This window comes from Manihot esculenta, chromosome 6, assembly GCF_001659605.2.
Source record: "Manihot esculenta cultivar AM560-2 chromosome 6, M.esculenta_v8, whole genome shotgun sequence".
NCBI classification, from domain to species: Eukaryota; Viridiplantae; Streptophyta; class Magnoliopsida; order Malpighiales; family Euphorbiaceae; genus Manihot; species Manihot esculenta.
This window is the reverse complement of record NC_035166.2, coordinates 28,891,155-28,903,727: the sequence shown is the minus strand read 5'-3', so window position 1 is coordinate 28,903,727 and position 12,573 is coordinate 28,891,155. Positions and strand designations below refer to the sequence as shown.

Below are 12,573 nucleotides of genomic sequence, written 5' to 3'. Positions count from 1 at the left end.
TTAGATTGCAGGCAGCAATGGCAGTCACCGAGGGACTTCAATATTTGGAATTAAGGCAGAGACTCAAAGAAACCTTCAGAAAGAAGATGCATGAGGAAACTGGGTATGCTCTATCCAAACCTCCAGAGAAAAATGTGCGGCTTCCTTACGATGAGAATTATGGGTGCTTTTTTGGCCCATCTCAGCCAGCTATTGCTCGAAGAGTAGCTCAGGAACGCAAGAAGTTGTTGCAATACTTGGAACAAAACGGTTCAATTTCCCAGGACAATCACTCTCCTCCTGTTAAAGGATCGAAAAAATTTAAGGTAACCATTGATAGAAAGGCCAAAATGCAAAGACTTAAAGAATCAAGAGATTACTCCTTCCTGCTATCTGATGAGAGAGAAGCGCCAGTTCCAAAGAAAGAGATTGCTTCTTATGGCAATTGTCTGATCAGGCTAAAACCTTTCCAAGTTGGCAATGGAACAAGCAAGAAACCTGCAGAGCGAAACTTGGAACAGAAAAGGCCATTACGAGAACCTTGTAAGCATAAAATCATGCAAGAACAACCTGTGGCATCGTCAAAACCTCAGATGAAGAAGCCAGCAGTGAAGCAAAATCCATCACAAGCATCAACGCAAGACCCCAACAAGAAAAGGAAGCAGATATCGAGTTATGAGGATGACCATTATGAGGGTGAAATGGCTTTAAGAATAATCAGAAAAATGTTTAACACCAAAAGGTTTGTTGGTCGCGATGATGCTGATATTAATATGGAGACCACCTATGAGCAAATCAATAAGGAAGAGAAAAGAAGTGAAAGATTGGCAAGGAAGGAAGACCAAGCACAACTCCGCCTGATAGAGGAAGAGGAGCAGCGTGAAAGGATGAGAAAGCTGAAAATTAAGAAGCGTAAGCTCCACCAGCAGTAGCACTTATGCCATGCAAATCTCAATCTGTCCATGTCAGTTTCAAGTTTTAGATTTTAGATTTAAGTCTTGATGGGACTTTTTATTAGAAAGGAAAAAAAATTGTCTTTATCAGCTGTTGATTTTATGACATTGTTTATATGGACTGACATAAAAGTTTGCTTCATGAATTATTATATTTCTATTGCCATTTAGATTTTCTTTTTTCCTTTTTGGGTGTGATATTATATTGAGACAAATGCTTCAACGTTATCCAATGACCAACGTTTTATTTGATCTTGAATTTCTTCAAAACAAAGGTCTCATAATATTGAACATCAATTAAGGATCAAAGCCAATTATCATTAGGAGCAACCACCATAGACAAGATATATGATAGATTGTGGCTAAACATTATCTTGAAGCTAAGCTTTTACGTATACACTTAATCCTTCCATTAACCAGCCTCAAAAGAAGCTGGATACAAGACTATTTAAGCAGAGAAAATGGTCAAAAGACGATGGTAACGATATAATTTACAAGAACTATTTCAATTTCTTTTGCTGCGGTTCCATTTCCTCTCTTCCATCTTCAATGCAGTTGGTCTCGTTAGAGCAGTAATCTTCAGTGCTCCTTTTCTTGTCCGTAGGAATTTCTATCACTAGATCCCCAAAATCTGGAGTTCTTGCTCCATCCTTCATGCAAATCTGCATTGGACCATCAGAAGACATGGGTTTATCTATGTCTGAATCCCATTCCTCCTCATCTTTAGCATACACTGGATTGAACCCACATTTTTTCACCTTGAAATGGTTTGCACCAGGCAACACTTCCTTAAATTCGTCCTCCATGTGAGATTCAAACTCGAAAGTAGCAGTACAAGAGTTACTCCTCAGCCTGTCATACCTTTCCTCTATTAACATATCAATACAGCTTGTGTTCCAAATGAAGACATGATCTGACTCGAACTCAAACTGGCTGCCCCATTCTCCTGTCTCCTTGGAGGAGAATTCTAGGATGTCACCATTTTCGTTTTCAAAATGGCAATTACATTGAAAAGTGAAACCATCCAAGTATTGATGCTTCTCCAATTCAATAACAGCACAAAAAGTGAAACCCACCAACTTGGTATTATACCAATTTGGAGGGAGCAGAGTGGTTATTGAAGCTCCTGCACTTTGATAGCTGAACCACTCTGGAATTTCATTTCCTGGGAAACAAACGACTGGGGAAACCATTATATCTTCATATCCCTGCAGGTCCACAAAAAGAAAAAAATAAATGAGGAAACTAAAAAATAAAGGTTATACAATAAGTGACAACGGATATAACAAGGAAAAAAGAGAGAAGTACAGTGGATTGCAGTAATGCAGTAGCCAAACGTTGAATCTGGAGCACCATGTTCTCAACAATGTAGTTACATGCATTCTTCTCCAAGTTCACGCAATTAGCAAATGTAAATCCATATTTATCATCTTCTAGCAATTGTTCATGCGACTCTCCAAGTTGAATAAGGGGACTTGATATGGTCTTGAGAGACTTACAATTATGTGCAAGGAGAACTCTTATTCGGCATGGAAGCTCTGGCAAAGACTTGAGCCTCTTGCAGTAGGATATGTCAAGGACTTCTAGCCCCCAAAGTTGTTTAATGCTTGTAGGTATCCTCATAAAATTGTTTCCCTTAAGGAGTAGAACCTGCAATGATGATAAGTACCCCAGTGTGCCAGGGATTTTTATTATTCCAGTATTGCTCAGAACAAGGTCTCTTAAGGATCCAAAACCAGATAAAGAAGGCAACTTGCTAAGTTTTGTGCAGTGGTTGAGATAAAGATCTTGAAGTCGTTTCAGTTCACAAATGCTGCTCGGGAGACTCCTAAGCCTTCTAAGGCCACAGAGAAAAAGCTTTTCAAGGCATTTCAACTCTCCAATGCTGCTAGGAAGACTCCCAAGCCTTGGACACTGGCTCAAATCTAATTCAACGAGAGAAGAAAGACACCCTATGGATGCGGGCAATTCTTCTATTTCAGTAACTGCCAGCGTCAACTTAACCAGAGAAGTGAGGCCTCCAACAGACGAGGGCAATGTTGTTAATGCACTTTTCTCAAGATTGAATTCAACAAGCGACGAGAGATTTCCAATTGATGAGGGAAGTTCTTCTATGCTAGACACTGCCATATTCAATTTAACAAGTGAAGAGAGACATCCAATTGATGATGGTAATTGTTCTATTGAACTTTCCTTAATATTCAGTTCAACAAGTGAAGTGAGGTTCCCGATTGAAGAGGGCAACTCTTTTATTGCTGTATCCTTCAAATTCAATTTGACAAGTGAAGTGAGAGACCCAATTGATGATGGCAATTCTTCTATTGCAGTGTATCCTAAATTTATGGACTTAATAATAGGCCCTATAATATCTGGACAATTCTTAAGACTGCAGCACCAAGAGAGATCAAGAGTATCAAGAGATTTCAGGTGAACACTGCTAGGCAGAATTTTGAGGTCGTCACAATGATCCAGGGATAAGAATTTTAGCTTGTCCAGAACTTGAACAGAGGAGGGCCACTCTTCCACTCCAGTCCCATCTAAATATAACTCTTCTATGTCCTCATGGATCTCTGGAAACTTTTTCAGATTTGAGCAGCTAGAAAGATTAAGAGTGTGAAGAGATTTCAAAGGAATGAGGCTTGGAAGACTCTGCATCTCTTTGCAATTGGATAGACTAAGAGAAACAAGCTTGTGGAGGCATTGAATGGATGAAGGAATCTCAAGTAAATTTGTACAATTATCAAGAATTATCCTTTCTAAGTTTGAAGCTGAAGACAGATCTGGGAGTGTTGTCAGATGCTCACAATCATGAAGATCAAGGTGTTTTAACTTTTGAAGATGCTGCAACACAATTGGAATGAACAGTAACTTGAACATCAATGGAATTATTTCTAGCATTGAAAGAAAAAATTACAGTAAGCATACCTTAACTCCATCCCAGAGCTCTTTAACCTGACTGAAAGGCATTTCAAGCTGAACAAGATTCTCCATAGCAAAATTAGATGGCAAAGATTCCCATGGGTATCCATGCCAATGGAGATAAGATAGCTTATGAGGAAGAGATTGAAGACCATCACATGACTGCAGAGTGGATTTTGATATGAAGCCAGTAGGGTTTTTCCATGACAAAGAACTGTTGTGATAGAACTTAAGCAATCTCATATTGCACATTCTTGAGAAAGCTATAGGACTTAAGTTTACCTTTTCAATTTCGGAGATGTCCAGGAAGATACCCTCAGTAGCAATAGTCCCCTAACAATTGAAAGGAAGAATAAATGATTACAATGAATATTCTTGATTTAATGAAAATATCTAATCTGTATTTTGTACTATATATTGAAGTAAGTCTACAGTATACAAGATACCTATTTATAGAGTGTTAAGGACCTACAGACTACTAACCTACTAGAATATTCTTTAACACACTAGAATACTATATACTAACATCCCCTCAAGTTGGATCAAGGGGCAAAGCAACCAAATGCAACTTAGAAACAAAATATTGGTGTTGTGGAGTGACCAATGGCTTAGTGAACATATCTGCAAGGTGAAAAGCTGATGACACGTGAACAAGAGCAATAAAACCTTTTTAGAGTTGTACTCTGACTAGAAGACAATCAATGTCAAGATGTTTGGTTCTCTTATGAAAAACGGGTTGTTAGCTATATTAATAGCTGCTTGGTTATCACACTGCAAAAAAACACGAAATTGCACATTAACTCGTAAGTCTTTTAATATATATGAAACCCATAAAAGCTCACACATGACAGCCCCCATGCTTCGATACTCAATTTCGGTAGAGGATTTAGAAATTGTCTTTTGTTTCTGGGTCTTCCAGCTAATAAGGGAATCTCCTAGGAAAATACAAAATCCAATAACAAATTGCCTAAAAAAGGAACAAGTGGCCCAATCTGCATCACAATAAGCTGAAAGATTAGACAAGTTGGATGTAGTAGAAAAATATAATCCCTAAGCTAGATAAGTCTTAAGATATCTTAAGACATGACAGGCAGCATCCCAATGGGGCTTTCTAGGACTTGACATAAACTAACTGAGATAATGAACTGCAAAGCTAATGTCAGGCCTAGTAATGTTAATGTATAGCAATCTGCCAACTAGCCGCCTATATTTATCAGGCTCAGGAAGTAAATCATCAGTAAAAGGATTAAAATTCAAACCTTTAGGTAGAGGAGTAGAGGCATTCTTAGCATGTAACTTGCTGGTATCACCTAAAACGTTAAAGACAAATTTTCTCTGACTGATAAGGGTACTAGAAGCAGATTTGGTGATTTCTAAACCAAGAAAATATTTCAAATGTCCAAGATCTTTAATAATAAATTTGCAATGTAAAGCACATTTAATCTGATCAATGACAGAAATAGAATTACTAGTTATGATCACATCATCTACATAGATAAGCATAATAGTGAATGTACCATTATCATTCTGTGTGAAAAGACAATTATGATGTATTGATTGAACAAAGGCCAAGGACTGGAGGAAGGACGTGAACTCCAAGTTTCATTGTCGAGAAGCCTGCCTTAGACTATAAAGTGACCATTTTAATAAGCAAACTTATCCTGGACTAGCTTTAGAATAACTTGCAGGAGGCTTCATACTTCTTCTTCCAGGAAACCATGTAAAAATGTATTATTAATGTCAAACTGAAAGATAGGCCAGTTTTTAGAAGTAGCTAATGCAATAAAAGTTCGAATGGTAACAACTTTGGCTACAGAAGAGAAACGATCTTTAAAATCTAATCCCTTGACTTGACTATACCCCTTAGCCACTAAACGGGTTTTATATCTGTCAACCTCCCCATTGGGCTTAGTCTTAACCTTGTATACCCATTTAGAACCAATGGCCCTTTTACCTTTTGGAAGATCAGTAAGTAAGTATCCAGATTGCATTCTTTTCAAGAGCTAAAAGCTTATGATGCATGACTTCGACCCAATTAGAGTCGCTTGAAGCTTGAGTGTAAGTGCAAGGTTCATGAATGTGAGAAATTGTGTTAAGTTATGTGTGATATGAAGATGTAAAGTGAACAAATAAATCAAAGTTAGAAGTAGTAGATAAATGATTCATAACAAAATCTTGCATCCAAGATGGTTTATTATGAATTCTGGTGCTCTTTCTTAAAGGGAGAGTAGGAGAAATGACCTATTCCTATGAATGTGACTGAGAAACACAATTAGATTATGTTGGAGCCTAAAAATTAGAGAAAGAACTTGATGCATCATCAGGCAAACTGACGGGAAGAACATGATATAAAACAGAAAGCCCCTGAGAAGGATGATGTCGGAATGGGAAAACAGATTCATGAAAAAGAACATCTCTACTGACAAAGATTTATTTTGTGTTTAAGTTTTATAATCTATATCCCTTTTGAGTAGTGGAGTATTCAAGGAGAATGCATTTGGTAGATCTAGGATCAAACTCATCTTTTTGAGGACTGTGATTAACAACAAAGTATAGGCAACCAATAGTTCTTAAGTGATCATAATTGAGTGGTTTATGAAACAAGGCTTTAAAGGGAGTTAACCAACCTAAAGCTTTGACTGGTATTTTGTTAATGATATAGGTAGTAGCCAATATACACTCAGACCAATAAGTTTTTGGAAATTGAGCTTGGATTTGGGTGGCCCTAGCTATGTTGAGAAGTTGCTTATGTTTAATTTCTACTGTGTCGTTTTGTTGGTGTATAAGGGCAAGTAGTTTGATGGACAATGCCGTGGGAAGAAAACAAAAAAGCACACTTTTTATTAAAAAATTCCCTTCCATTAGCGGATCTTATATTTTTAATTTTTGCTCCAAATTGTGTATTGACATATTGAATGAAGGATGTCAAAACAGAATATTAGGGGTGTAAATGAATCAAACCGTTCGTAAGCTATTTGAGGTTCGATTCGATAAAAACTCGACTCGATTTCTAAACAAGTCAAGCTTGAGCTTAATTTTTAGGCTCGTTTGGTAAATGAGCCAAACTTGAACTCCATAGTATTCAACTCGTTAAAGCTCGTGAGCTCGGCTGGTTTCTGAGTTCATGAGCAAGCTCGTGAACAGTCTCATTAAGTAAGTTGAGATTATTATTATAAAAGAAATAAACTCAAACCCTACATATACTTTCATAAGCCAAACTTAAATTTTCTAAAGTTCAGCTCTATATAGTTTAATTACACTCTTAAACTTGCATATATTTGGATCACTAATATTTAAAAGTTCATCTTTATAAGTTTATGAACTAATTTGTAGATATACTTATTTAACTAAAATTATTTTAGTTTTAAACTTATTAGTTTTAAACTAAAACTCATTATACATGTGAATAAATTGCACTACTCACGTACTATTCGAGACTAAACTCGATAAAAACTCAACTCGTCTAAACTCGTTTACTAAACGAGCAAAGATTGAGCTTCTTAATACTCGGCTCGAGTTCAAAATAAGTAAAGCTTGAATTCAGCTCGAATTCGAAAATGAGTAAAGCTTGAATTCGGCTCAAACTCGAAAAAATTTTAACGAACCAAGCTTGAGCTCTTCAAAGCTCGGCTCGGTTCGTTTACACCCCTACAGAATATGTCTGATCTTTAAACCTAAGCCTATAGGTCCAAGTTGCTCTAGTTTTGTCATCAATAATTGTTAAAAATATCTAGCATCAATGACATATTGAATAAAAAATGGTCCTATAAATCAATATGCACAAGGTCGAAAGGATTAACAGTGATAGTATTATTGTTGTGAAAGGGCAATCTAGACATTTTAGCTAGAGGACATAAGACACATGTGTGATTAGTGTCAATAAACTGTTTAAGCACAGGTATATGGGATATTTTATGACAAGAAGAGTATTCTAATCTAGCATGAAAAACAAAGAAAGGAATTTTTACTATGAAATTTGCAAGAGATGTAGTTTCTTTATTGCATTTTTGAAACTCAGCAATTTTTACAGTGAGATTTGAAGCAACTTTATTATAAACAGAGTCAACACAAAACTGAATATTAGAAATAGAAAAACTATTATTGTCTAAAATGTATAATCTACTGATTATTCGGCCAATAGCTATAATAGACCTATTTTTTTGGTCCTAAAAGAAGCAACATGATGAATAAAATTATACTGTCAAGTTGGTATGTTTAAGCAATTTAGACAGAGACAAAAGATTCATATTAAAATAAGGAACAAGGAGAACGTCAATTAATTTTATGTGTGTATGCAAAGCAACATTTCCAGTGTGTGAGACCTGTGTGAAAGAGCCATTTGGCAAATGCACTGTTATTGGTGCAGATGCAAAACATATAAATATCATATGATGCTTATATGGTGTGACATGATCTGATGCGCTAGTATCAATGATCCATGCCTCTATTCCGGATACCATAACACAACAAACAAAAACTGAAGAAATTTTATGATTGCAGGAGCTGAAGTTATTACCAGAACAATTGGTTGGATTGTAAGACTAGGCTGAATGCGAATTAATGTATTTATTATAGCAACCGCTTTACCTTTGACTAGCCTACTCATTTCTTGCCGCAGTAGTTCGAGCATTGTATTAACTTCATCTATTTTGCTTAATTAGGTGGTGGCGATCGATTGAACACCTACCAGTGGTGTTTCTAGAACTAATTCTACACTGTGACCTTCAGCGTGTGAGATGTGAGCTGCGTGTCTCGATTTGAATGCCCTTGGATTGGTGAATTGCTTGTTCTTGTTCTTAAACTATTCTGGATAGCCGATCAATTTGAAGCATCCAACTCGTGTATATCCATCTAAATTGCAGTATTTATAGTGGCCCTTCCTCACATCATACTTCCTATAATCTCGCCTGTTGTCTTGAGATTGGACGGTTAAAGCAGAGGGTGTTTTGTGAGGTTGGTTTGGACTTCCTTTTGAGACTCTACCCGTAGAATCATCGAGAAAGCTTTGTTCACCGTCGGTAACGGATCTAGTAGCAGTATTTGACTACGAACTTGATCAAAACTATCATTGAGCCCCATCAAAAATTGCATCAGATGATCCGCATTGTGGATTTCTGTTGCCAGCTTCTCTGACCCACAATTGCATAGAGGTATCGGCACAATGTTGGCCAATTCGTCCCACAGCTGCTTCAATTTGTCATAGTACATCATCACATAGAGATTATCTTGGGAGATCGACGCTATTTGTCGCTTGATTTGATAGACCATTGGCCCATTGCTTTCACTGTATTGTTCTCCTAATTCAACCCAAAGCTCTCGAGCAGTGATGGCATAGAGGAAACTTCCGACCATATCCTTTGAAATAGAATTGAGGATCCACAATGTCATCATATAATCGCATCGCCTCCATCTGTCGTAATCTTCAAATCCGCCCTCAGGTACGGCGAGTTTCCCTTCCAAGAACGCGAGTTTGTTCTTCGCACCGAGAGTGATTTTCATCGCTCAATTCCAGCGTCTGTAATTGATTCTGTTTAATTGAACAGAGATGAGAACCATCGCCGAATTATCTGAATTTTGTAGCATCAAGGTATCGTTGACAATTGTTTTGGAGATCGCCGGAACCGAATGGCTTTGCGACCTAGCAGAGCTACACTCTGCCATTTCTCATTGTGAGGAAATATTTCGGGAGGGTGAAGAGAAAAAGCTAGGTAAATGGCTCTAATACCATCTTGATTTAATGAAAATATCTTATCTATATTTTGTACTCTATATTGAAGTAAGTCTACAGTATACGGGATACCTATTCATAGAGTGTCTAGGATCTATAGACTACTAATCAAATATACTAGAACCTACTAGAATATTCTTTAATACACTAGAATACTGTATACTAACAAATATATTGTATCAGAACTTACCTTACACCTAAATCTTTATCCTAAATGACATTGTCCAAGACTAAATGCTTCATAGATATGTAAACCTTTTTCTTGAAGATGCTAGATGTTTCATAGACATGTAACCTTTTATTGAAGATGCTAGTTTCCTAATTTTCTCACATGAATAAGAAATTAAGTTATTTCAGCTCTCACCTCATTCCTCGTCAATATAGGATAGATATTCTCAGGAGTCCATAATCTGCTACATTTGACGGGGTTTTTGCTTGATTCTTGCCAAACAATATCCTGGCCCATTTCTTGTAACAAATCATGCATATCTAACTTGTTGTCTACAATTGCTATGAGACTCTTATCAATGAGACGGCTTATTCCAATGCTTGGAAAAAAATCACAACCATCTAGTATAGCCATCACACAATCTACATCATCTCCTTTAAAGAAACAAGCAATGTCAAGAAATATATCCTTATCTACCCATTCTAACTCGTCATAACTTATTTTCAACACCTTCTGAATTTCTAAATTGGGAGATTCTTCTAATTTTTCTAATATACTTTTCCATTCCTCTATTTGCTTGTTGTACAACAAGGAACCCAACACATTAAGAGCTAAAGGAACACCTTTAGTGTAACTGACAACCCTTTGTGACAACACCACATAATCTTCTACAGGATGATTCTGTTTGAAGGATTTCAGACTAAGTAATTGAAGAGCTTCATGGTAATTCAACCCCTTAACCTCATGTATTTTGTCAGCTTTATTTATAAGCACTTGTTTGTCTCTGCTTGTTATAATTATTCTACTTCCTGAACCAAACCAAGTGTGATCTCCGGCTAAAGTTGTCAATTGCTCTACATTACTAACATCATCAAGAACAAAGAGAATCTTCTTTCGGCGGAGTCTATTCAAGATGAACCTGGGTAACACACTTCGCATCCCTATATTTAGATTTTTCTCCTCTAAAACTTTTGAGAGAATTTCATCTCGTAAACGAATTATTGTACGTTTTTCAGATTCTTCCCTAACATTTGCAACAAAATGAGCAGCTTCAAAATGGTTGGAGATTTGATTAAACAAGGCTCTTGCAGTGGTTGTTTTTCCAATACCACCCATTCCCCAAAGTCCTACAAAGAGAACATCTTCAGAACCCATGTTCAATAATGACTGAATTTGCTCAACTCGTGAATCAATTCCAACTAAGCCATTAAAATCACTTGACGGCATATGAAGAATCCATTCCTTTAAAATGACTTTGGCAACTTCCTCAGTTAGCTTGTGATCATCAACCCTAGCAAATATGACAAACAAAATATCAATTTGATCAACAAGAACGAAAGCAACTCAATTTGATATTGATATCAGTAACTCTAGTATATTTATTTTCTAACACATCACGATCTATAAATAGGTAGGGATTGTTTACAGACTAATAAAATTATTAGAATAAGCATTGAGAGAACCTAATAGATTACCAGTCCCGAGAATTCCAGCCATCAATGAAGGCCAATTTGATTAGAGCTTCCCTCCAGCTCTGCAGCTTCTCCAGCACGGAAGAATCATTCTCATGCCGTTCGAAAACTTGTGCAAACCAACCTGTTTGCTCTTTAACCTCCAAAGGATCCACATTATAGAAAATGGGAAGAACAGAGAGTCCCCTTGTTTCCTTCCATTGAATAATTTTTACAAGCTCATCTAAGCACAAACTGGAAGAAGCATAGCTTTCAGTGATAACAACGACTGCAAATCTTGAAGATTCGATAGCCTGAGTTGATTTCTCTCTCCCAAGCTTCTGATTATCTTTGAAGCACAGAAATCCTTTGCGTTCCAACTCTTTATAGAGAAGAGCAATAAAGGGTTTGCGTGTATCGTCTGACCTGGAGCTGAAGAAGACATGGTAATAATTCGAAGGAGGAGCAGAGGATTTTTCAACGGTGGAAGCCATGTCCGTTCATTGCGAGGTCACAGACTTCCCAAAGGACGAAGAAAATTAGATGCTAAAATAATAGAAAAAGTAGAGCTGCTTTTTTTTTTTTTCCTTCAATAATGGCGAAGTCAAATCATGGGAACGAGGTTCTGACACAGAAAAGTCAAGAATTCCTGCACAACCGGAACGATAAATTGTTTTGGCCGAAACAGGAACGGTAACTAATGGGGTTTTTTTTATCTTAATTATTAAAATATATTTAGAATGTTGAGTATCATAATTAGGATTTCGTAGGAGTTAACTTAATTTTTCTGCCTTTATTTATTGGAATTAAAATTTTTTAAATTTATAAAAAATTTAATTGATTTTTTTTAATAAATTAAGCTCTTTTTTATATAATGGCTAAAGTAAATTATTTTTTATTCAATTAAGTTATTTTTTAAAATATTCTATTTGAAGTAAATAACACTTTTAAATTTATGAAAATTGTAAAAATTTGCTTGTTTAATAAGTTTTTTTTTCTTTAAATTCCTGTAAAATTTCTTAGAAATGTTTATTTTGTAAAATATATAAGGTACAATTGTAAATTTATTATAATTTTCTTTTTTCTTTAATTTTTATTTGTATTACGAGGTTAATGTTTATTGCTGAAGTTGTCCAAGTTGAAATAGTTTTGGGCCTTTTGCTTCATTAATCATATGGATTCATGGGCTTTGTTCCAGTGACAGCGACGATATGGACAGGTTTATGCTTTTTTTTATTTTTATTTATTTATTTATTTTGGAGTGGAACTGTGCGTGGAGAATTGGAGATGAGAATTTAGATTTGAGGCGCCCATCTCTTTCACTTTCTTTTATTTTTTATTTTGGGGTCATTCACACAAACCAAGCCAAATCCA

The 12,573-nt window shown here is 36.2% G+C and overlaps 2 protein-coding genes across 3 annotated transcripts; one reads left to right on the top strand and one right to left on the bottom strand.

Annotated features, from left to right (window-relative positions):
• Window positions 1-17: 17 nt before the first annotated feature.
• On the top strand, window positions 18-911 carry LOC110617969. Its single transcript, XM_021760962.1, has one exon. The coding sequence runs from the start codon at window positions 18-20 to the stop codon at window positions 909-911; it is 894 nt and encodes a 297-aa protein (XP_021616654.1).
• Window positions 912-1,229: 318 nt separating this feature from the next.
• On the bottom strand, window positions 1,230-11,807 carry LOC110617767 (disease resistance protein RPV1). 2 transcript variants are annotated; one of them, XM_021760760.2, is made up of 6 exons: window positions 11,224-11,807; window positions 9,944-11,039; window positions 4,134-4,184; window positions 3,858-4,013; window positions 2,241-3,773; window positions 1,230-2,140 (listed from the first exon to the last, which is right to left on the bottom strand). In XM_021760760.2, the coding sequence occupies exons 1-6, from the start codon at window positions 11,691-11,693 to the stop codon at window positions 1,433-1,435; spliced, it is 4,014 nt and encodes a 1,337-aa protein (XP_021616452.1). In that variant the 5' UTR covers window positions 11,694-11,807; the 3' UTR covers window positions 1,230-1,432. The 2 variants fall into 2 exon arrangements, with proteins under 2 accessions (XP_021616452.1, XP_021616451.1); XM_021760759.2 differs by having other exon boundaries at window positions 3,858-4,184.
• Window positions 11,808-12,573: the final 766 nt, after the last annotated feature.